This window comes from Rana temporaria, chromosome 7 (genome assembly GCF_905171775.1).
Source record: "Rana temporaria chromosome 7, aRanTem1.1, whole genome shotgun sequence".
Lineage (NCBI taxonomy): Eukaryota > Metazoa > Chordata > Amphibia > Anura > Ranidae > Rana > Rana temporaria.
This window is the reverse complement of record NC_053495.1, coordinates 149,505,712-149,531,804: the sequence shown is the minus strand read 5'-3', so window position 1 is coordinate 149,531,804 and position 26,093 is coordinate 149,505,712. Positions and strand designations below refer to the sequence as shown.

The window sequence follows — 26,093 nt, the reverse complement described above, 5'->3', positions numbered from 1 at the left end:
TTGCACTGCAACTGTGTACATGGTGTAAATGAGCCCTAAAATATGTTGACTCCCTTTATGAATATTTTAAAACCTTTGTGCACTTGGTCACCCTGAGACATTTTTCACACAAAACACATAAGGCTAAATTCCCAAAGCTAGCACACAAGGATAAAGATCTTTAATAAAAAAAAGTTATTTTCCACAGTCTACGTTGCTGAAAATAATTGCTTTGGGCTCATGTTAAAGCAGGGGTGTCCAGCCTGCGGGCTGCATGTGGCCCTGGCATGACTGCATGGATGCCGTGTTTGGTATAGCATCCATGGTGGTGGCCGTCAGGCACAGGCACATCTAGAGGGATAGCATTGGCAACGACGAATGCATGGACCCCCACTAGCGCCAGGCAAGTAAGTGCAGTATGGCCGGATGGACAGGCCGGCCATACCCCACCCACAATATTCTCCTATACCTCCTGATCATTTACTTGTGGTCTGCCTGTTTTTTTTTTTGTTTTGTTTTTTTCTGTTCATCAGCTATCTTTAAAAAGGAAGTAAACTCAGTATTTTATTTTTCCTACCTGTAAAGTAAGGCATACTGTGCTAGTATGCAGTGCATACTAGCACATTATGTGACACTTGTCTGCAAATGAAGCCCTCATCGTCCCCGCTAGAGGCTGCATTCATCTTCGCCAGTCTTCCTTTCCAGGTCCGCTGACTCCGGCTGTGTGGCTAGGCACGTCACCGGTCACTGCACACAGCTCTGAAGAAGAAACTGCCAACCGTTCCTTTAGCACGCATGTGTCGATTGCATCATTGGCGCAGTATACAGTAAATATCTCCTATACGGTGCACGTTTGAGATAATTAAAGTACCTACCTTTCAATTATAGAGTTGCCTATAGGTATAAAGAATAGGGAAAAGTTTACGTCCTCTTAAAGCCTCGTACATGCACTGTTGTGAGACCGGCTTCTGTGCACCCAAATTCCAATATTGGCCCGTTCTTGCTGAACCTAACGATATTTGGATCGTGTGTACCCAGCTTTGTTACTGTATTTTCTGTGTGGCCCAAAATCATTCCTCTTCATCCAATGTTGTCCAGGAAGGTCAAAAGTTTGGGCGGCTCAGTGTTAAAGTGTAACTAAAGGCAAAACTTTTTATTTGTTTTGGATAGCGTGGAAAGCAATTGTAACGCTTGTCCATTTTCAACCAGACTCTTCCTTATGCTATTCAAAATGAAAAAGTCTTTAGTTACACTTTAAAGCTTTGTAAATTGATCCTATAGTGTGGCTTTTACAATACACTAAATGCTCTAAAACCATTTTCTGAAAATTAGATTTTAGTAAATAATTTTATGAAATTGCACATTTGGTTTGCACTGCATATCTAGGTTGCTTTGTACTACTTGAAAAAAATGGCAAAAACATTTATACAATTTCTGGATGTGATAATGATAAATGACCTCTTGGCTGCTGATTGTATCCATGTTTTTACGTTGAGGGCTAAGGCCTTTATTCAAGGAACCCCGTAGTGAAAAAAGAAGTTGCTATCACTGATCTAGCTTGCCTGTGGCTAGCCTTCTATGCGTTTTTATGCTGGGGGAGAAATGGGGGTTACAGCAAATGTGCGGCTTTGCCATGAATGGGCCAAACATGAGTTTAATATGGAAAAATATGGCAATACTTGCTTAATTTGATGGAAGAAAGACCACTCTGGGTCTGACCTAGTGGTCTTTTGCTTTCATCAAATTAAGCAAGAATTGTCTGGATTTGTACATTACCTATGTGTCTTTTTTAATACATGATTTCTATGTGATTTTTTTATTTTTTTTTGTATGTTATCAATAAATTATTTTATACTTTTATACATGTATACTTCTGTTTGTGTCACTTCCAAAGTCCCACCCTCAAGTGGGTTTTGCCATATTTTTCCATATTATTTTGGGATGTTGTGACTATCAAACGGTTACATTTTCGTGAATATTGGGTTTTTCTCTTAAACATGAGTTTTAGGTTGTGACAATAGAAGGAACAGCATTCCGTGGGAAAGCTGACGCAGGCTTTACCAGGCATATGGAAGGAATTTAAATGCCGGGTAGATCACTGTTCAATGCAGTTGTAAAATGTTCTTTCTGTGAGGGCTAGCTTTAAAATGTTTTTTAACAAATTACTTGTTATAAAGGTACCGGAAGCAAATGGAAGAAATGCAGAGAGCTTTTAACAAGACTATCTTAAAGCTTCAGAATAATTCAAGAATAGCAGAAGAACAGGTAAGTTCGGTACAATGTTGGTATTTAATAAGAAACCTGCTTAAAGTAGAACTCTAGGCAAAAAAACAATATTACATTTTTTTTTTTGTGGATAGAGCAAAGGAGGGTTATAACCCTTGTCAGATTTTTGCCATCTGTGTCCCACTGTGGAGATTTCCCTTCACTTCCTGTCCCATAGCTAAACAAGAAGTGAGAGGAAATCCCTGCAAATTAAGGAAATTGCTTGGGGACCCGCAGGCCACTTGAACTTGAAGTGTCCCCGTTGAAAGATTTCCCCTCTATTACTTTTCTGGGGACTACCCAAAATTTGGGATTTTCTTTTACTTTCACTTTTAATGATGGTAAACAGGACAAAGAGGGTGAATTTCTTTAATGGGGGAACAGACAGGTATTCTAATCTCTCTGCAATCTATCCAAAACAAAAGTTTTGCCTTTTATTTAGTTCTACTTTAAAGAAAAAAAAATAACACAGAGCATTAGTCTGATGTGTCCCTTGTGCTGCTAGCTCTTGCATTCATTCAAATCTTCCTTTATCGATAAAACCCTACTCCTGCCTCTGCAATCTTCTGGTGTTAATAGACACTTACAACGTGTGACACACATTTTCTGCTTAGCTCCACCAGTACTATAGTTTTGATGAATAAGGTGATCCAGTCATTGATTCATCTGTCTGTCCTCCCATTCAGATTGTTTTTTTTTCATTCGTTGAAGCGACAGTACAGCTTCTCTGAAAAATGGCGCTGGGGGGAGAAATCGGCTATAGTCAGGCACTCCTGATGAGTACCTGTCACCGGTCCATCTGCTGTATTAACCCTGGCCACAGGGAAGGGGGAGGGAGAAGTTGGAGGTAGATTTCAATGAATTTAGGAGCCAGCAGCACAAGAGATATTACTTGCTGCTATTTCAATGTGTCCTTTGTGCTGCTGGCTCCTGCATTCCTTCAAATCCCTTTTTTTTCTTCTTTCTTTCCTAAACCTAAGCTTTCATTTTATTTTTGTGTCCTACAGAAATAAAAGTAAGATTTAGACTTTTATTCTGCAGGAGTCTTCTCTCGTACCATTTGACTGCTGCCTAGTAAATCTGCTCATCACTCGGTTCTTTTTCTGTTCAGGTAAATGGGTCAGGTCTAACCTAGGTCAAAAACAATATTGGCACTTTCTCTTGACAAAGATGACCACCAGAGACAGTGATTACAAACAGTCGAAAATGGTCACGTTTTAATATTCTCCCAAGAAATTACAAGAAAAGATTAATGTAGCTCAATATGTGAAGGCAAGGGCAATTATAGTATTTTGTTACCTACTAAAACTTTTGCTTACTGTTCCTTTAAAGCTTTACCCAACATTGCTCCTTCCCCTATCATGTATCACAATAAGCTGATAACTGCCTCCTCAGATACTGAGGTAATGCATCTCATGAGGCTTCAGGACAATTTACAACAGATGGCTGTGCTTCTCTGCATCATCAGGGTCTGGCTCATAGAATCCGGAAGAAACGGCGAGCCCCTGATGTACAAGAGGAAGTTGTCAGGGTGGGAGATGTAGGCTAAGGGCAGTGTGGGAGGAGAGACTAGCCTGGATCTGCTTGTAACTATGTATGCAGCATAGAAAGAAAACAATCTAAATGGTGCCTTAATTGTATTTTTGAGGGGAGAGAGAAGTTTCTTTAGATTATGATTGCTGACACTTATTTTAAGGGTAATCACCATATTACATTATTTAAAAAATTGGCCTAAGATAAGGAAGCTGAATCAAGGGATTTGAACTTGACCCTCTTTGGATTTTCCCTTATCTGCACTCTAAGGGGCCTTCATGGTGTAGGCTGAATGTCCATGGCTCCCCCTTTCCCTGTCGGGATCGTGAGGTGGTTATAGGAGTGTGGCCACAGTGGAATCCTTTATGCTGTCTTCACACAATATGAGTTTGACCATTCTTCACACAATGTGAGTTTGACCATTGTAGTATTTTTAACTTTACCATATTAAAGCCGAGTTACACTAGGGCGGCTTTTCGCTCTCTCCTTTTGTATGGTGTCATCTGTTGTGCTTCTCAAAAGTAAGGATGCACAGATCCAATGCCACACATCCTTAAAGCAGAGTTCCACACGTTTTTTTTTTTTTTTTTTTTCGTTTATTTACCACTTCAATACCGGGCCTATTTTGGCACTTCTCTCCTACATGCATAAATCATAATTTTTTTGTTAGAAAATTACTCTGAACCCCCAAACATTATATATGTTTTTTTAGCAGACACCATAGGGAATAAAATGCCGGCCATTGCAACTTTTTATCTCGCACAGTATTTGTGCAATAATTTTTCAAACGCCTTTTTTTGGGGAAAAAAACGGTTTTGTGAATTAAAAAATAACAAAACAGTAAAGTTAGCCCAATTTTTTTGTATAATGTGAAAGATTAAGTTACGCCGAGTAAATAAATACCCAACATGTCACGCTTTAAAATTGCGCACACTCATGGAATGTCGCCAAACGTCAGTACTTAAAAATCTCCATAGGCATCGCTTATTTTTTTTTTACAAGTTACAATTTTAGAGTTACAGAGGAGGTCTAGTGCTAGAATTGTTGCTGGCCCTCTAACGCACGCGGCGATACCTCACATGTGTGGTTTGAACGGCGTTTACATATGTGGGCGGGACTTACGTATGTGTTCGCTTCTGAGCGCGAGCTACCGGGGACAGGGGCGTTTAAAATAATTTTTTTTATAATTTTTTTATTTATTTTACTCAATTTCTTTTATTTTTACACTTTTTTTTACATTTTTTTTTTTGATCACTTTTATTCCTATTACAAGGAATGTAAACATCCCTTGTAATAGGAATGGCTCGTGACAGGTACTCTTTATGGAGAGATGCGGGGTCAATAAGACCCCACATCTCTCCTCCAGGCTGGAAAGCATTAGATCGTGAAAAAAAAATTCACAGATCTAATGCTTTCAGCCGCGATTGCGGCTGTGTTTACATTCCAGGACCCGGGCGTGACGTCATAACATCGCGCCCGGGCCTCCGACGATCATAGAGATGACTGGTGACCATCTGGTCACCAGTCTACTCTATGGTTTCCATCCGACGCCGGCGGATCATTTCTCCGGGTCTCCGATGGCAAAGGAGAGCCCGGAGAAGCACCGGATGGCGGCGGGAGGGGGGGGCGTCCCCTCCCGCCGCCTATAAGAACGATCAAGCGGCGAAACCGCCGCTATGATCATTCTTATGGTGCACAGAATCGCTGGCTGAAGAGATGGATATCTGAATGATGCTTCTAGCTGCAGGCATCATTCAGATATCCCCACTCAAACCCAGGACGTCATTTCACAATGGGTGGGTATTGAAGTGGTTAAAAGTCAGCAGCTGCAAAAAGTGTAGCTGCTGACTATTGATAAACAGACACTTGCCTGTCCCACGGTCCAGCTATGCGGGCGCCCGGAGCCTCGCTCCCCTCCGCTGGCACCATCTTGGCAACTGTGGGCACCCAGCCATGACTGCTTTTGGCTTCATGACTGGGCATGATCTGCGCATGTTTCGCTGCACTCTGCTAGTGGCTGGGCAATATTCTGGGACCTGTGACGTGTATCTTAGATTGCAGAGAGGGAGGGGCCGCCTAGGGGGAGAGGAGGAGTCGCCTAGGCTGCCAAAAGCAGGAAGGAGGAAGTGGGACAGGGAGTCCCACTGTAAACTAGGGACACACCAAATATGGCATGTCGGGGGGCGAGGAGTACTTAAAGCGGATGTTCCACGTTTGGGTGGAACTTGGCTTTAATGATATGGCAGGAGTCCAGGTGAATGCAAGTTGGGGAGCCATAGCTTCATAGGCATGCCCCCTTAAAATGTTTGTGTCCATCTTGGTAATCGGTAATATGGCTTTTCCAAGGGTGTCTGGTGATGAGCCACAGTCATGACAATTTACTTTGCGAACAGTCACATGTACCACTTTGGTCCTGCTATGTCATGCAAGAGTCATGTTGATATATAGCTTATTTCTTAGGTCATCAGTGTAACTTTTATTGAATCTGCACCATCCCAGATTTTTGGCCCAAAATATAAATAAGTCTTTTAATAAGAATTATGCATATTGTGCAATTGTTTATGTACTTTAGATTGATGCTAAAAAAAATTTTTTTTCAACTCTGTATTGTAACGTATACAGAAAATAAACATTCTCCAGGGTCTGTGTACATGCATGATATGTTATGAAATAACCTTTGCTTTATTTATCTGTTGTCAGGATCAAAGACAGACTGAGTCTATACAACTTCTACAAGCTCAGCTCCTCAACATGACCCTCTTAGTCTCTAATCTGTCTGTCTCAGTCTCTGACCTAAAACAGGAGGTGAGTCACTATTGGTTATTTTATATTGGCTTTCAGTTGTACGATGTCCCAAAAGGCATTCCAACTATCAGTTAGGAGGCGTGTCATTTGTAGCTTTTGAGTTTTAATGTCCTGCTCCCAAGGGCTCCTTTACACTGCCCACACACTAAATACTTCAGACATGTGGTCACCATATGTCTGAGCCTAGACAACCGGGGGTGGGAGAGATAGGGGAGGGTTCTGTTGTACTGGGTGTTCACAGTTCATTGATCAATTTGACATCTTTAGCCTGGAGTACAGTTGTAGCTTATCCGCTCTCTGTTGCTCTTTTGCTCCATTAGTTGTGGCTGGATCCTCTTTTTTTTTTTACTAGTTATGCAAGTTTTTTTTAACCCACATCACCCAGTTATATATACTGATTGCAGAGGTCACACGCACGCTCCCACACCCTCTCCTGAAGATTCTATATCTGATTTGCTCACAGCTTTAATGGATTCTGAGCCATCGAGACTGATTCTAATTTGCTCTATTCCTTGACTGATGAGCTTACCTTTGGGGAATCTGTCTGCTATTACTCTCAAATTAAAGGACACTGTTTTGGCGCTTATGATGCAGTGCGCACCATTCTAAAACGAAGGATGAGAATGTACTTCTGCAGTTGAGGATTTTGTACTAAAGTGGTCTATTCTCGCTGTGGATCTGGCAGTGTCTGTCCTTAACCATGAGCTTACAGTTCTGGTAGGGGACATGTCTTTCTTTAAGAACCCAACCAAAGCCCTTCATTGAGCTTTCTTATCACTGGCGGATCCTACCCTTTGGCTGATTCTAGCTGTAACCTTACGTTTTTAAAATTCCTCAAAAGAGATCTAACCACTGATTATAAAACATATGGAGCAGGTGGTTGCAGCATTACATTTTATCGCTGATGTACTGAAAGCCTCCTGCCTCATTTCTTGCATGTGTTTTATGTCCGCACACATATACATAAAGCTCTTTGGCTAAATTGCTGGACTGTGGAACCCTTTTGTAAAAAAGCATTTGATCTGCTGGCCTGCATAAAATTGCATCTTTTTGCATCAGCTCTTGACAACCCCATCAAGGATGCTACTGGCGACGAGCACTTCTTTTCCTAAGCAAAAGAAACTTAAGGAAACTTAAGGAAAAGACTGTGAGGCCTTTCCCTCTGTGCTAAATGCCCCTTTTGTTTCTCCAATCCCTTGAACTCCTTCTCAAGGCCCTTCAAACATGGCTGCTCATCCACCCTTAAGACCTAGCACTTAGTCCGCCAAATTCTCAAACAAGCTTTCCTCTGTATAAAGGTGCCCACCACTTTCTAGAGTTGGGGGACAGTTTGTTACCTTTACTGGCACTTGGACAGTTTATATTTCTTATGATTGGGTGCAGGCTGCGTTATCCCAGGGCTACAAATGCGAGTTTTACATTCTGTCCATTTCTCATTTTGTTTGCTTCAGCCTTTTTGGCACTGTAGAGATGACCAGGTCTCAACCAAGCCCTCTCGGATCTTCTGAATTGGGGTGTCTTTGCCCCATTTCCTGTGGCAGAATGGTTTCAGAGGTTTTGTTGACGGTTGTTCCTCTTTGGATATCAAACATGTGAATGTCTCCATTAAGGTCCAGAAATTATGCACAGAAACAAATCTGTTTTATTGACTTCCTTCAGCAGGGACACTTGCTGCCTTCTGTGGACATCAAAGATGCTTATCCCTATCTGTCACCATCTTTCCAGTGAATTGGATCTTCCTTCACTTTATCGTGAGACCCCTGCATTACCAGATTGTAAGCCTGTCCATAAGCCTCTCATCTGCACTTTGGGTATAGACCAAGCTGCTCTCTCTGCTTTGTTCGCCTAGCGTCTCCTTTGTGGAAGATTTAATCAACTGTCTCCTGTTGATGGAACAGGTGGTGTGGGCACTGTCAGACAATGTGGCTTTGGCTGTCCAGCCATTACAGAAGTTCAAATGGATTGCAAACCTTCATAAATCACTTCTAGAAACAACCCATCATTTGGAGTATCTGGTCATCTGCTGGACATGGCTCAGGACAGAGTTTTCCTTCTACAGATGAAACTTCAGATTCCAACTCTCCAGTCCAGAACTGTCTTAGACTCTACTTTTTGTGTTGGACTTCTGGTCCTGATGGTAGCCATTTGCCCAGTTTCACAATAGACGTTTAAACATGACATTGTCATTGTGGGACAAGTTGATCTACTCCCTTTACAGACCAGTTCATTTGTGCAGAGTATGAGGTTGTGGCTGGCTTGGTGACTCATGAATCTGGCCATGGGACTCCTGGAGTTTTAAGTGTGCTGCCTCTGCAGTATTAAATCCTTCTGCTTGGAGAGTCCTTGATCTGGATTCAGACAATAGTAACGTGCGTCAATTTTCAGAGGAACCTGACATCTCACCATGGCAATTCCTGTGATGGTAAAGCTTGGAAGTCTACTTCCCTTAAGGTACATCATCAAATGTGAAAGGTATATTTCACTTGGTGTGTCTCAGAACTTCGATCCCAATTCTCTTTACTGCAGCTGGATCTGGATCAATGTTGGCTCTCAATACCATTAAGAATCTGGTTTTCTGCTCCTCTGTGGCACAACCCCCAACTTCGTGAGATAGTCAAGGTACCGGATGGGTTATGCTGGGCAGCATATGGGGTTAAGTACGCCCATCAACTGTTCAGGGATGGGGTCTTTAGGACCTCCATAGGCTCGAGGACTGAATACGCGATTCCCAATACGTTCTTTTTTCATTATCAGCACCTGCGCCATGCAGCAACAGCTTAATACGGTGTGGGGGCGTTGGCGCTCTCCCCCTCCAGTATGGAAAAAGTAATAACTGATGCGGATCATTCACAGTTGATTTCTAAATACTATTTCATGCTACTCACATCTTCCTCCCCCAGAATGGGGAGGCTGTTGGCACAGTGGCAGGCTGACATACCGTCCCTCACGGAGGAGACTTGGTCGGAGGCTTTGTATACGCTGGTGCCCTCGATGGTCTCGGCTAGAGACAAGTTAACGCAGTTTAACGATCTCCATAGGATATATTATACCCCCAAGCGACTACATCAAATGGGTAGAAGGGAATCATCGGAATGCCCTCGCTGCCATGCAACAGAGGGGAGACTTCCATTTGGTGTGGCAGTGTCCCCGGGTGGAGAGCTTCTGGAGGGCAATATTAACTTTTCTGGAAGATACACTGAAACTCCCAAATATTTACTCCCCAGCCAGATGTCTTTTAGGAGACCTGGAAGAGGAGGAAATATCAACCTTGCAGAAAACCTGATCAGAGTACTATTTTGTTATGCTAAGAAGGCGCTGGCCCTCAAATGGCGGAACCCCTCAACCCCATTTCTGCAAGGCTGGGTGATACTAGTGAACAAGGCCCTATCAATGTACAAATTGACCTACATAGCTAGAAGGTGTCCTAAAATATTTGAAAAGGTGTGGGCGGGATGGATGGAGAATGTATCGGAAGAAGTGGAGGTGGGATAAATAACAGATAAAATATGGTTGGAGATAAGTGTGGAAGTCTGCTGGTACACCAGGCGATAAGCTGGTAAAATATAATGGACAACAGAGGAGACATAGGAGATGGGTGGAAGCTCCTATTACTGTTTTCGTTTATTGTTGAATGTTTACATTTTTATTTAATATCTGGTACATGCTGCAACTGTATGACTCCGAGTTTGACAATGTAAGTGAATTATAATGTACAAGAATGTGTACTGTAATATGTCAAGGTATGATACTGTTTATGTACCATAAAATTTACCCAATAAAAAAATCTGGTTTCTGCCCTTTCTTGCTTACTTCAGAGGCTGCTGGCCTCTCATTCTTGATACAACTTTTGTACAGGCGTCTCTTGTGTAGCTTCCCTTGTCTGTTCACCCGTGACTCCATTGGTCCATAATCTGGTCCTTTTTGTGCATTGGAAACCACAATTTGAACTTATTACAGACATTACTCGCTTGTATGCAAAAAATCCCATTTTTACTGCAATGTTAAAGAGCTAAGCCGAATTTGAATAGTATTAATATTATTCGTCTTTACATTAACATTGTGGAAATGTTTAAAGCGGCCTTTCTCAACCTATTTAATTCTGGGGAACCCTTGAAATAACTTTGCAGTCTCAGGGAACCCCTGCTAAAAATGACTATATCTAAAATAGAGGTAGACCGATATGGATTTTTCTCTGGCCGATGCCGATATTTAGAAATCGGGGAGGCCGATGGCCGATATGTGATGCCGATTTTTGCGGCCGATATTTTGGGCCGATTTTTGGATTGGGATGCATTATGGTGCTGGGCGTGGGTGGGGGGTGTGTTGGAGGGGGGATGGATGGAGCTGGCCATGGGTGGGGGGTGCGTTGTGGAGGGGGGGATGGATGGTGCTGGGCGTGGGTGGGGGGTGTGTTGGAGGGGGGATGGATGGAGCTGGCCATGGGTGGGGGGTGCGTTGTGGAGGTGGATGGATGGAGCTGGCCATGGGTGGGGTGTGCGTTGTGGAGGGGGATGGATGGAGCTGGCCATGGGTGGGGGATGCGTTGTGGAGGGGGGATGGATGGAGCTGGCCATGGGTGGGGGATGCATTGTGGAGGGGGGATGGATGGAGCTGGCCATGGGTGGGGGGATGCGTTGTGGAGGGGGGATGGATGGATGGAGCTGGCCATGGGTGGGGGATGCGTTGTGGAGGGGGGATGGATGGATGGAGCTGGCCATGGGTGGGGGATGCGTCGTGGAGGGGGGGATGGATGGATGGAGCTGGCCATGGGTGGGGGATACGTTGTGGAGGGGGATGGATGGAGCTGGCCATGGGTGGGGGGATGTGTTGTGGAGGCGGGTGGATGGATGGATGGTGCTGGCGGTGGGTGGGGGGTGCATTGTGGAGGGCGATGGATGGAGCTGGCCATGGGTGGGGGATGCGTTGTGGAGGGCGATGGATGGATGGTGCTGGCCGTGGGTGAGGGATGCGTTGTGGAGGGGGATGGATGGTGCTGAGTGTGGGATGGATGGATGGTGCTGGCCGTGGGTGGGGGATGCGTTGTGGAGGGGGGATGGATGGATAGAGCTGGCCATGGGTGGGGGGATACATTGTGGCGGGGGATGAAGATGATTGAGTTGCATTGTGAAAATGGATGAGGATGAGTTACATTGTGAAGAGGCTCATAGCCACCCAGAGTCATCCTCATCCATTTTCACAATGCAACTCAATGGCAGCTTGTCAGTCTTAGCCAGGTGTCCCATCAAAGCAGATTAAAGTCTACAGGGGGCACATTTGGCAATTCAGTATAAAGACAATTTCAGGTAAAAGTGTGGCAGGCACCAAGGTATTGCACTAAAGCGATGTCTGGGCAAAGAAGAAACCATATATGTTGTACATTTCTGCAATACACGCACATTTCATTATGTTTTTTCAATGTAAAAAAATCTACAAGGACAGAAAAAATATCTGTTGATCCTTCCAGTGAGCCCATTACAATATGAGTACTCTGCCTTCGCTGTGCTAAAATCAGCTTTTCCTAAATTCTCCTCTTCTCAACTAAACATCTCCCCTTATTTTTCTGGAGATAAGCAGAGGGGGGGAGGTTTTTGGATGCCTCAAAGAAGAATGTTGCAGACAGAAGCTGTTTGTACCAGTTCTCTTAGCAGAAACTCGTCCACTGTGTTCTTCTAACACATTACTTTTTTCACTTACCCTCCATCCATGCAGGAAGGAAGAGAAGGTAGTGCTGGCCACGATCACCTGCTGAGGAGGGGGGGAGTTACTAGTCACAGGCAGCAGCGGCTCGGGCTAGTGACATGCTTGCTGATGCTTTCTTCCTCTGCTATAGCCCGCCAAAGTCGGGGGGCGGGGCTGGGCGGCTCTACTGAAACTTGTTTCTCTTCTCCTATAGGGGCCGGCGCAGGCTATCAGCGGCGCGGGTGAATGATTTCTCGTGCTGCTGCTGCTGTAGCTGTAGGTGGAGCGGGGCACTGGTCAGCAGAGTTTAGCACCCGAAAATCGGCCGAATTTTCACAATAATCGGCCGATGCCGATATCTTAAAAACGGCCAAATATAGGCCGATATATCGGCCGACCGATATATCGGTCGACCTCTAATCTAAAATTCATGATACATTAGTGTGATGATCAGTGGGAAGCATACTCCTTGTGGTCATTGGGAAGAATTGACCCCTTACAGAAAGCTAAAAAGATCAGTGGGAACTTATCTGAGTCATACATTTCTCAAGGAAACATTTGCAACCTCTGCTTGCCTTTAGTGACACTTTAATGACAACTCTTTTTTAACTGGGAATTTATAACAATTTCTTGTATACTCCTCATTCTTCTTTGCCCAATGCACCACAGCACTCAAACAATATACACCATATGCAGTGTTTTGAAAAAAAGTCATGTACATTTTTCATCCGTTGTGCTGCATTTACAGTCCATCCATAATGAATGGGATGCCATACCTCACATTTGCATTAACGCATTGCAGTGGAACACTTTAATGTGAATGATCCTTCAGTGTTTGTTTTATGTGTGGTGTTAACACAGTGTTTCTCAATTCCAGTCCTCAGGCCCCCCCAACAGGTCAGGTTTTCAGGATTTCCATTATTTTGCACAGGTGATTTGATCAGTTTCACTGCCTTAGTAATCACCACAGCCTTTTCATCTGAGGGAAATCCTGAAAACCTGACCTGTTGGGGGGGCCTGAGGACTGGAATTGAGAAACACTGTGTTAACATAATGTGAATCATGGTCTTAAGATAATGGTCCGACATCTGGTAGTGATAAATCTGCTGAAGGGCTTTCCCTTTTGTCAATACACGCATGGGCCGGTCTTCCAAAAAAAAAAATCATGTTTATTTCTGTATTTTTCTAAATCATTCCTTTTTATCAGCCAAGGCCAACAATTAAAGGACTGCCTTTTCATGCCATCTTAACAGTGACTGATGTCTTTTATTTTGCACTACAGGTCTTTGATCGGCAGACTTATTTAATAATCTCCCTAGTGCTTTGCGTTGTTTTGGTAGCACTGCTTTGTTTACAACGGTGTCGAAACGCATCACAGTTCAGTGATGATTACCTATCAAAAATACCCAAGAGCAATAACTATCCAAGTCCCAAACGGTAAGTACAGTGATGCCATCTTTCAGGAATCTATCATATTGTGGTATGTGGAGCTTGTAGGCCTATGATTCTGGTTATTTTGAGTTTTTTTACCTGGGTGGCTGTTGTTATGCCAACAGAAACTTTACTCGATTCTAAAGTTACTTCCAGGATAATACTTGGCAGATACAAAGCCGATTTTTCAAACAATATATGTTCCGTAACTATCTGGGACCAGTTTAACAATCTGTCACTGCTGTGATGTAGTGATGGTCTTCTCTCCAAGAGCTTCTTTTAGTATGTGAAATCTGCCCCTTTTCTGACTAATCAGTTGGTAAATATAATCGGCTAGACAGGTTACAAAGCACCTGTGATCGCTCTATAAGCTGCATTCACATATGTGGAACACATTTTTTATTTATTTTTTGTTTATTTTTTACTGTTGATCTCTTTCAAACAACCACATAGGACATATGGAAAACGTGCCAGAGTTGCTCCCCCCCATGGAGCCAAGCGTTTTTTTGCACAGCAAAACATGCAACTGCTAACCATATTTGGGGCACCATTAACTTCCTGTCTGGCCTATAGTCAAATGGCTGCCAAACATTAGCGCTCACATCTTGGTTGGACATCATATGAGATGTCCTTCCAATCATTCATAGCCAATCATTGTGTACTATTGGGTTTATCTCTGTGATTGGTCACAGACAGGGCCAATCGCATTGCATCTGTACCATGTGATAGCTGTGACCAACCATAGCGATTTGAAAATAATTGCATATAACAGTGCTTATTGCTGAGAAATATATCGTGAAGGATTTGCTACATTTTATAAACTAAGAAAACACTTTTTTTTTTTCCCTTCTTTTTTTCCAAAATGTTCTTTCTTTTCTTTTTTTTTTTTGGTAAAAAAAAAACAAACTGATTAAATACAAAAAAAAAAAAAAAGCTATAGCTGCCAAAAAAAATGTTGCATGAGTAATTATTCAAAATGTGACGGCGCTAAAATTGTAAAATTTACCTGGGCAGGAAGGGTTAAGTGTCTTGTATTGAAGTGGTTAGGAATGTTGGACTTTACTGCACGTTTTCCCAAAATACCAAAGTGTAAATAGGACCTTTATAAAGTAGTGATGTCTCTTGCTGGAGGGCAGTTAGATTGTGTCTGCGTGTCTCGCTGCTCTGTTATGCCTTTGAGCAGTGTTGGGCTACATTTTGATGGCTGAATAGCAGCGGCCAGGGGAGACTGTGAAGCAAGAATCGGAATCCCGACAATAGTTGTAAACGCTGCCTGCACACACTTTGTGTAAACGGCTGCAACTGTCAGCAGCAGCTGTCATATTTGTACTCTGTACAAATCCTCAGCCAGTGCCGCCACTGTTGTCATGTAGCTGCACATCTGAGCAGTTGCATGCAAACATAGCCTCAGTCTCTCTAAATACAGCTAGTTGGCGTCAAAATTTGACAAAACCAAGCGAGACAGGTGGAAAGTTGTTGGCCGAACAGCGACTGCATTCAGTTGGGTGCAGTGATTGTTCAGATATTCAGACAGCTGCGATTGCTGCAGCTGTATGAATACCGCAGGCAGTGAAGACCATTGCTATTTGATGTGGATAAGGAAATTGAGTGATTTTTGTCTTCTGCCCCAGTCTACAAGTGTATGGCTAGCATATAATATGTTTAAGTAGACTGTAAACATTTTGGATAGGCTTGCGTCTCCCCGAACAGTACCACTTGAACTCCATATAAACTATCTGTCAAACTAGGCACAGAATCTGCAGCGCTTAAGCTCTGTCCCTGAAGAAAAGAAAGAAGATGATGAAATATGAAAATTATTGAATCAAAGGTGTGGGTAGCTTCTTTGTAATTATTGAAGGCCTACTACTTACTAAAGGCTGGAAGAAGCTGCTGAGTGGACAGGAGTGGGAACCTCAGGCTGTACTGTATATAAAACAAGGTTGGGGAAAAACAGTGCAAAAATGCCAATAGTGTAGTGTTAAAATGGAAAACGATCAATGTATCGAAGATAAAATTTACTCCACAAGAGTGAGAATCACTCAGGTGGTGAGAGCATGTGCTGTGACAAACACCCGGTGAACTGATGATTGAGTGAGCCACCACCACATGGACTGAGGCTTACCAGAAGGTAAATAAATAACAGCGTTATCTAGAATTCCACAGTAGGATATCCAGGAAAATGTAGTCACAGCACAGGATGGATCAGAAATGCAGCATAGATCTTAAACCATAGAATCCACGGAGGAGTGACGAATTGGAGTGGGACAGGCCCGAGGACAGGCGGATAGGGTGACGCCCCCTAAGGACACTACAGAGTTGGACGTTTCTTGTCAGGAGTGGGTGGGGCAGGACAGACAGATTGGCAACTTGTGGGCGGGGAGTGGAGTGAGGTGGATCGAGCGGTTTCCGGCGTTGCTGCCATAGACTGTAGAAGCTGCGTCAGAGTGAGGAGCGGAGAGAGAAGTTCTCAGAGGAGGAGAACGAGGATCCTTCTATGCCAAGTCTGGTATATCCCTCAGTGAATTCTATGGTTTAATATCTATGCTGCATTTCTGATCCATCCTGTGCTGTGACTACATTTTCCTGGATATCCTACTGTGGAATAATAGATAACGCTGTTATTTATTTACCTTCTGGTAAGCCTCAGTCCATGTGGTGGTGGCTCACTCAATCATCAGTGCACCGGGTGTTGTTTGTTCCAGAACTTCATTTGCTTGTTGGACTTTATTATCACATTTAATTTGTGTATTCACAAGGACTTGATTGCCGTTTAATTAGTTGGCACGATTTTTTCTTTTTTCTTATATGCTTGTGTTCGGTCACGTTATTGCTGCCTCCTTATATATTCACTTATTCAATCACAATTGTTTTTGGTTAGCGCAATTTTTTCTTTTTCCAATGTGCTGTGACAGCTTCCCTGTTAGGGCAGACTAATAGAGGAGTGCCTCCTTGAAACACAAAGCCACTCATGGGTAAGGTGTAACCTTAGGTTGAGGGAGTTCCCGTTTGATGGGCTGGTGGTCTATCGAGAAATGCCTCCAATGAGTATGCGCATGTGCAGTAACAAATGTCACGACAGCTGATATGTTGATCAGCTGGCATGACGCCAACACAGCGCATGCACACATCGTCTGAGGCATTACCCAACACAAACAGGGGAGGGAAAACTTGTCAGATTCTGCCTCCCTGTTGCGGGGTGGGTTTTGTTTGTATTGAACGCAGTTGTTTCTGTCTGTTGCACAGCTGGTTAGGTGTGATGACAGCCCGCTTTTGCTGTGTCTAAGGGCGGGTTAAAATATACACACCAAACCTGCCCTTCAAGACACTCGCAATCCACCCCTCAATAGCTAAGCAGAATCTGTCAATTACATTCTCCCTCTGCACTTAGCAGATCGAATACTGCCTCCGACTATCTGCATATGCGCCGTGTTGATGTCACTCCAGCTGATCAACAGATCAGCTTGTGTGATGTTGGTTACTGCGCATGCGCAGACCCATCGGAGGCATTATTAGACAGGAGCATTTCTCAATAGTAGAACACCGACACTTAGACTTCCTAGTTTGCGGTCTTCCCCATTTGGCTTCCAGTGATGATTCCGGACTGTACATCAGCAACTTGGCCTGGGTGAAGAAATGGCTACCCTGAGACTGTCCACTGGACCTGCCTTGACAGGGAAGGTGTCACAGCACAGACTTTCTCACGACCTAAGCGGTCCTCCGTCTCCTTGTGAGTGCATTTTATTTCAAATTGATGATTTTCTTTTTTAATAGTACACTATTGTCATTTTTGGCCCTGATCAGTGAAACGGTTTGGTCTCACTTTTTAATCTAAAATTTAGGAAATTTTGCTGGATTGAAGTCCTTTCAGCACATGGGTGGAGGTAGGAACGCAGATTGCAGAAGTCTTGAATTCTTCATAGATGTAAGAAGCTGATGGCTGATTCAACAATCCTGCACACATTTCCTAAATTGGCTGATTTTGTGTGAGCAGTCTCTTCAAAATATTCTAATGTGAATAATGAAATGTAATCTGTAATTGTGTAATATATACGCACAATTTATCGCTGCTGTGTTTATAGTTTATCTCTGTCATCAGGAAACATGCATGCTAAATTTTTGTTTGGTAACTTATTTTTTATCTTAGATGTTTTTCTTCATACGATGATATGAATCTTAAGCGAAGAACCACATTACCGTTGATTCGTTCCCAGTCATTTCAGCTTTCAAGTAAAGAAGGTACGTAGTCTGTTTATAGCCTAAAAAATATTTTCCCCTTTTTGCTGTCAAATTGAACCTATGACATACAGAGTTTTCCCTCATTAACGTAAAATGCAGAAGCCCAGCTTCTAGATTTTTACCACTTAGCACAGTCGTGTTCAAATCTAATTTGCAACTGCCATTGAGAACTGCTAGCCCAGTACACAGATGGTTAATTATGTTAAACCCCAACTCCCCAGCCGCCTCTGAATAGCAGAGGAACCTTTTAATTTGTGGAGTTTTCAGACATGAGCAAATGCAAGCAGCGTTTCTTTTTTGTGGATAAGACCAATTTGGATGCAAAAATTGAAACACTTTAAAGGGAAGGTAAGTTCAAAACAAAAATTAGATTGTAGATACAATTCTATGCAGATGACATTTCTATTAAGAAGGCTATGCTATACTTTGCATTTTTTTTCCCAGCCAACCTCGTAATCTGTCTGGTTAGATCTTATCCTAAAATCCTACTTTTTATAGAAAATATTTTCATGAACCGCATTGATGTCAAACAGGATTTAAATTTCTGTATGCAGTTTGAAATAACTGGCTGTGTATTTATTATTAACGGGATTGTGTAAAGGCAGAAGGTTTTTTATCTTGATGCATTGTCCAGCGATGTCCACGAGTGCCTCAGCCATCCGAGATTCTTCCTCCTAATTGGCTGAGCCAAAGCAGCAGCGCCATTGGCTCCCACAGCTGTCAGTCAATGTCAGCTAGCCAATCAGGAGAGGGCAGGGGTCCAGGTTAGGGCCCTGGGTCTGAATGGACACAGGGAGCTGTGCCTCCGCTCAGGTGCCCCCTAGCAAACTGCTTGCTCTGGGGGCACTCAACAGAAGAGGGGGCCAAGATCACAGAAGAGGGGCCTGAGAAGAGGAGGATCCGGGCTGCTCTGTGCAAATCCACTGCAACAGAGCAGTTAACGTATAACATGTATGTAAAGTCTTGTTTGTTATTTTTATAGGGGGAAAAAAAAAAACACTTTAAGCAGTATTTGTGCCTACATAAAATGAAGAATAAAAACCTTGCTAAATAACTGTAAAAAGCTCACTGTTCAGCCTGTTGGTGTGCCTGTCTTGCATTGGGCAGGAGTTTAAAAGACATAACCATGCTTGGCGTTCTTCATGGTTTTAGATTGCCAGGGCAAAGTTCCTTATTTAAGCTTCATAGGCTGCAAAAATCGGCTTCATGCACAAGGATATTTACACGCTGAAAAGTCTTCTAGCATAACATTTCTGACAATTTTCTGTGCCTGGGGGACAACAGGTGCTGCATAGAGCGTCTATATATGTGAATGGCTGTATGTGGCTATATGCTTGTAAATATAAATGACTTCGACATCTACGTTTTTCCATGCATATGTGAAGGGCATGTTCATCCAAACGCAATAATGGCATATTCAGGGGAAATATGCCGTACGCAGGTAAATACTGATGCAAAAGCCACCTGCATTTACAAGCACACCGCCTCGTAAAGCATCATAGTTGCCAATCTATTTTAAGTCGGGTTTTAGTGTAAAAAAAACCCAGATTTTTTTTTCCCCATCTGTAAAAGTCGTCTGGAAGGGAGCACAGCTTGGAGGTCATGGAAAGGAGCCTGGAGTTCTCCCGAACACCAGTCTGAGACATCAGGGTACTGGAGGTGTGGGGAGTGGGAACTGGCCACCGCTGCATATAAAGGGAACTTTGAGGGAGGGGCTGTCCCTTTTGGCTGATACAGGCAAGTGCCTTTTGACTGGTGACCAACTATGAAGGCACACTGGTTGTCACTGGTGGTGGCATGGACTGAGAGATCCAGGAACTGTACAGCTGTGCTTTGCAAAATGGGGCACTCTGGGACATGTAGTGGTATCGCAACTATAAAGTCAAAGGTTTCCTATATCATGACACCTGGGCAACGCAAATGTTTGTGGGCATGCGCACAGGAGTTTTGAAACGGAGCCTGCAGCGATTTCCAGCACGCTTTGTAGCTTCTCCACTGCGCTCTATTTTTCAGCTTCTAAGGACTTTATATCCCATGGTACATTGCTGCCTGCCATCAGTGGACCCTGTGTCAGAGGGCAGGCTCTGTGAAATGTGTGACACAGCAGTGCCTATAGTTAATGTGTCACAGAATTCAAGGCTGTGAATGTGTGGGGATCTTCACAGTGCAAGTTTACAAACTTCAAGATTAATAGGAGTAGGCTAGAAATAACTGAAATACAATATGATTATATGAATTTAAATTTTGACCATAGATATGCTTTAAAGTGACACTTAACAATATTCTTATTTTTTTTCTTCAAAATAACCCATTCAAGTTTACCACTTATGGGCCCTGTGATCAGTTTTTTTTTTTATTTTTACTTATGGTGTTTTGCAACACTTTAAAAATGTCCTCTGTGAGCTCCTTCACCTCTCCTCTTCCCCTCCAACTGCTGTTTTGTTTGGAATGAGCAATGCATGTTAGTTGCGGTCATGTGCACTGTGTCACATACCATAGTCCAGCCCTCAAAAAATCCACTCGCCTGCTCGCATTTTGCGAGTGGATTTTGAGGTCTGGCGAGAAAGGGGGAGCACCGCTGGCAACCTGTGTGTAATGGAAGTCCTTCTCCCAGTGACCGCGGACCGGGAAGAGAGAGAGCGCCGCCCGGGTGGTTATAGCGCAGCGCGGGGAACGCAGGAAAACAGTTTTAATTTTAATTGCCGTGTTCCCCGCTGCTCACTGTCAGATCCAACCCTGGTCCTGGGACTTTGATAGACAGATCACCCGTCCAATCCTGGTGATCTGTCAATCAAAGTTCCCCGGCCAGGGCGGCGGGGCTGAATATGACGTTAAGCGGCGGGAACACGTATGTGGTGGGCACAGCCTGCCTGCATTGGTGGACACGGATACAGTTGTTGTTGGTAATATTTATTTTTATAACTTAATTCTGCATAAAACATTTAAGTGTCATTTCATGAGATAATTTATGAGGGCGTGTCTAGGGGCGAAATTAGGGGCGGGCGGGCTGGGTAGGGCAACTGGTGGCGAGTACCCCTTGAGGCCTGGCTAGTAGCTCAGGACTTGACATTTTGAGCACTGCCATAGTCCATAGTTTGTGGTCTCTAGTCCTATCTTGGTCGTGAACAAGAAAAGGCTGGCTACCTTCCATCATACAGTGGGACCATGTTGAAGGAACGTAGCCACCCTCTAGGAAATCCAATTACAAAAAGAGGAATTTGGAGAAGGCTGAGAGCAATAGAAGGTATATTTAGAATTAAGAATACATGCTTTTTTTTTTTTTTTTTAAACCAGAGATTGTTACTTTAGCCCCCATTCACACCTAGGCGTTTTGTCGCCTGTAGTGTGACGCCGCTGCCGCCCCGAGACGCCAGAGGGATGATTTAACATTGCCCTCTATGGAGATGGTTCACATCTCCACGCCGAACGCCTGCCGCCTGAAAAAAAGTCCCGGACCTTTTTTTCAGGCGGCGTTCGGCATAGGAGATGGGAACCAACTCCATAGGGGGACAATCTAGGGGCACATCTAGGCGGACAATCGCGGCGTTTTGTCGCCGCAAATCGCGGTACAAAACGCCGATATTTTTCGCTGCAATTCGCGGGACAAAACGCCGCGATTTTGTCTGCCTAGATGTGAATGCAGCCTTAAAGCGGGAGTTCACCCATTTATTAAAATTTTTTTGTTCTCCCCTTAGATTCCTGCTCGTTCGGTCTAGGGGAATCGGCTATTTGTATTAAAATATGAGCAGTACTTACCCGTTTTTGAGATGCATCTTCTTCCGTCGCTTCCGGGTATGGGTCTTCGGGAGCGGGCGTTCCTTCTTGATTGACAGGCTTCCGAGAGGCTTCCGACGGTCGCATTCCATCGCGTCACTCGTAGCCGAAAGAAGCCGAACGTCGGTGCGGCTCTATACTGCGCATGCGCACCGACGTTCGGCTTCTTTCTGAAAATCGTGACGCGATGGATGCGACCGTCGGAAGCCTCTCGGAAGACTGTCAATCAAGAAGGAACGCCCATTCCCGCAGCCCATACCCGGAAGCGACGGAGAGGATGCATCTCGTAAACGGGTAAGTATTGCACATATTTTAAAACAGCCGATTCCCCTAGAGAAAACGAGCAGGAATCTAAGGGGAAAAAGTGCCCTCTAAGGGTGAACCCCCGCTTTAAGGAACCAAATATAACTGCCATTTACTTTTGCAGTCATTTGAACATCTTTAAATTTTTTTCAGTTGATCCTGAAGATTTATATATTGTGGAACCACTGAAGTTTTCTCCAGAAAAAAAGGTACGTTTTTTGGTTTATATATAACATATTCATGAAGACAACTTCCAAATTATGCTTGTCAGTATTACGTTTTTTGATTCTTTGCAGATTGTGCCAAGCCGACACTGAGGTCCTGAGATGTGTCTATATAATGACCTCCTCTTTATTAGAATTGTCTGTTTTACTGTGAATGGTAGTACTTTAAACTACCTTTTTGTCATATTGTGAGAGTGATGCACACATATCGCTCAAGAACCATACATACATGCATGCACACCACTAATTTGTTTTATAAGCACTGGTTTCCCAATTTTTTTTTCAAAGTGTATTCTTAGTTAATTTTGGTATTGAGCAGACTGCAGTAAATAAATCCATAACTTTGTAGAAACCTATATTAAAAAAAAAAAATCTTACCCAAGAGTTTCTCTTTCCTATGCTTTAGTAGAGAAATATCATTTTAATTGCTTTTGATGACTAAAGCTAACCACTCAAGGTACAGTCTGGCATATTATAGTACAATCTTCAGCTCTACCTATAACTAACTTTTTTCTATAGGGGTCTGCCCAATTGGATACTAATCAAATAGTTTTTCTCTGTCTTTAGATTACATTGGTTCGGAGAATTGTGAAGTGTGTGTGATGCGCTTAAAGTGACTCATTACCTCAAAAGATTGCCCTTTGCAAAAAAGAAAAATTCTTATTTGCTCGCTTGGGGCCCATGTTTCCTACCTTCTTTTTTTTTTTTTTTTTAGCATTTGAACTTTAGGAGTGTTGGATACATGTGTCCCCTACTGTGCACTGTGTTTTCATCTGGAGGATGGTACCACATTATGCTGGAGGTAATAAATGCATCCAACACTCCTGGAAGTGTTGAAGTAATGGTTAACTCCTGAATGTTATTTTTACCGCCCAGGTAAACTTATAATAATGCTTATCTGCAGGTAAAATGCATCCCCTAAACATTCACCATTTAGGAGATATTCCAGTGAGCAGCAGCTGGTGACCTCACCAGCACATGTGCTCTGAAGGAACGGTATACCCGTGCCATTCCTTCAGAGCTTTGTTACCGTCATCATGGTTCGACCATTCAATCGGCTACAGCCCACAAACCTGGAAGGAAGACCTGGTGGAGATGGAAGCCTCTGCAGCCACGACAAAGTGGCGCTGTAGGGCTTTGTTTCAAGGTACGTCTTTCATAATGTGCTAGTATGTGATGCATACTAGTGCATTATGGTTTTATCGTGCAGGTAGAAATTGTTTTTGGTAAGTTTACTTCCACTTTAAATGCTGAAAAATCTTATGAAAGCTTCAGTGCTTGAACAGAGAGATGGTGAGAGATAACTGGGTACCCGGAAGTTAAGTATACTATCTGCTTTGGCAGTTTTTTGCAGTGACAATGGTCCCTTTAAGAGAAATGTTTAAAGAGTACTGTAGTACATTTAAAACGCAATGTGTGTTTTTTTTTTTTGTTTTTTTTATTTATGTATTTTAACTTTTTTGGTATTACTTGCAGAAAAAGCGTTGCAAATGTAAAACTGAAAAGATTGAGACATTAAAGCCGATGGATCCATTAAAAGCACTTCCCAATGGGGACATCAAGACAAGGAAACAATTCACAAACCAGAGAGACTTCTCAAATATGGGGGAAGTGTATCACTCATCCTATAAAGGGCCACCTTCTGAAGGCAGCTCAGAGACTTCTTCCCAGTCAGAAGAGTCCTATTTCTGTGGCATCACAGCCTGCTCTTCCCTTTGTAATGGACAGCCTCAAAAGACTAAAACTGAAAAAAGAGCCATCAAGCGCAGGCGCTCAAAACTTCAGGACCAAGGAAAGTTCCTTAAAACATTAATAAACGCAAAGTCCGGGTCCATGCCTAGTCTACATGACATCATCAAAACCAACAAAGACTTGACTGTGGGAACATTTGGTGTTACAGCAGTTTCTGGTAATCTATAATCGTAGGGATTTTTTTTTTTTTTTTTTTTTACATCTGACTTTTGTTCCTACATAGATCTATCTTTCGGAGCATATGCACAACTTGGCAAGATTGGGCTGGACTAAAAATGTGATTCATCTTCAGCTCTGGACATTTTTTGCAAGGAAATGGAAACCATTTTGTTTCTCCTTGAGATCATTTAGTAGGATTAGTGTTTTATTTTTTATTTTTATTTTTTTTGCAGTTTAATTATTAGGGGAAAGAACATTTGATACCCAATTTTGATGGGTGGAACTAAAGTTAACTTATGCTCAGTTTCTCTAGCCCTTCCCTAATTTCGTTCCCGTACTTGCACCTTTCCATATTTATGTGCCTTCTGTCTATTTATAATGCCACTGGAGTTTAAAGCAACAAGTGTGAATGCAAGAGTTGGTTTTTAAGTATCTGTATTTTTTTATTTGAAGTTTGCTGTTTCAGAGTTTATCACTACAATCTGTAAGGCAATTTTCATGGAGAGAAAAAAAGGTGCGAGATTTTCAGGTGTGTCTTTTTTATAAATGGTCTGTGTATGTTCTTGATCAGTTGATGGTGAGTTTCTTCTGCTGGATTCCATAAGCAATGTACCGACTAAGTCAGTGATCCTTGGGCAAAATATTGCAGCTTAGTGGTGTGACTGTGGGGTTGATTTAATAAAACTGGAGAGTGCAAAATCTGCACGGTAGACAATCGGCCTCTAACGTCGGCTTGGTCAATTAAGCTTTGACAAAAAAAGGAAGCTGATTGGTTTCTATGTGCAGCTGCACCAGATTTTGCGCTTTCCAGTTTTTGGCTGCATTCACACTTGAACGTAGCGATTTACTGGGTTTTTATTTGAGTTTTTGAGCATTTTTAGAAGTGTATTACAAGCGTTTTTTAAGCGTATTAAAAGTGTTTAACAGCTTCAGGCATTTTTGTTTAGCCAATTAAAAGCACTAGGGGGAGGAGAGGGAGATAAAATTAGGGGTTGAGTGCTGCTGTTTGAGCAGAAAACACAAAAAAAAAAAAAAAACGCTGCTAAAATGCTCAAATTAGGCGTTTCTATTGAAAAAACACTTGTATTTTTTTGAGCGACAGACATTTTTGCTTTAAGTGAGAAAATGCTCAGATGCAAACAGGGACCATTGAAATAAATGGGATTTTGCTTGTTGAGCATTTTAGAGCTGCAAGCTTAAAGCAGAAAATCGCTCAGGTGTGAACAGGGCTTTAGTAAATTTAACCCCTGTGTGTGTGTGTGTGTCTGAACTAGAAGATGTAGACCACACACCACATGTATTTGTTGTCAAAGGTGCCTCCAAACTGACTTGGCAGTTATAATGTGAAGGTGTTCCAGCTGAATATACAGCCCTGACCAGTGTTAAACTTAAAGGCAGTGCCATCGGTTGAACATACATTGCCAGTAACAAATTCATTTAAATTAAAAATGTGGTGGCAATGAGAAAAAACATTGTATGAGCTTATTGAATGAAGCAGTAGGAGTGCAATGACAGTAGTCGGGTAAATCTGTTTTACTTCATTTTTGTGAAAAAAATTGATTTGGCTACTGTGACATTCTAAATCTTCATTGTTTGCTTAACAATAATGATGGCCCCTTTCTTAATAAACAAGTTCCTTAGAAGATTGCCAAGATGTACCAGTCTAAATAGTTTCCATGGGAATTGTTACTGGCATTTTGTGTTTAGTTTGCCAAATTGCAGTAGAGATTGCAAGATCCTAACATTAAAGTGACACTAAACGTAATTTTTTTTATCTCAATTGTTCAAGTAGAACATGGCTTGTTTTTCAGGCTTCTTCTTTGTCCCGATCCATGCTCTCTATCCCCCACTAGTTCGCCTCGCTGTTACTGGTGTGGAACAAACTGTTCTGTTATTTCTGGTCACATGTTACGCTATATGTACTACAATTCCCTTTTATAGCTGAACGTGTCT

General features: G+C 42.8%; 1 protein-coding gene across 3 annotated transcripts in view; it reads left to right on the top strand.

The window, feature by feature from the left end:
• Nucleotides 1-25,787, top strand: part of SUCO (SUN domain containing ossification factor) — a 159,062-nt gene extending 133,275 nt beyond the window's left edge. For all 3 annotated transcript variants that reach the window (XM_040360118.1, XM_040360117.1, XM_040360119.1), the window contains 6 exons: nucleotides 2,157-2,244; nucleotides 6,478-6,582; nucleotides 13,544-13,698; nucleotides 17,837-17,928; nucleotides 22,159-22,214; nucleotides 23,706-25,787. In XM_040360118.1, the coding sequence (XP_040216052.1) occupies nucleotides 2,157-2,244; nucleotides 6,478-6,582; nucleotides 13,544-13,698; nucleotides 17,837-17,928; nucleotides 22,159-22,214; nucleotides 23,706-24,149 (940 nt within the window). In that variant the 3' untranslated portion in view covers nucleotides 24,150-25,787. The remainder of the gene's footprint in view (nucleotides 1-2,156; nucleotides 2,245-6,477; nucleotides 6,583-13,543; nucleotides 13,699-17,836; nucleotides 17,929-22,158; nucleotides 22,215-23,705) is intronic.
• Nucleotides 25,788-26,093: the final 306 nt, after the last annotated feature.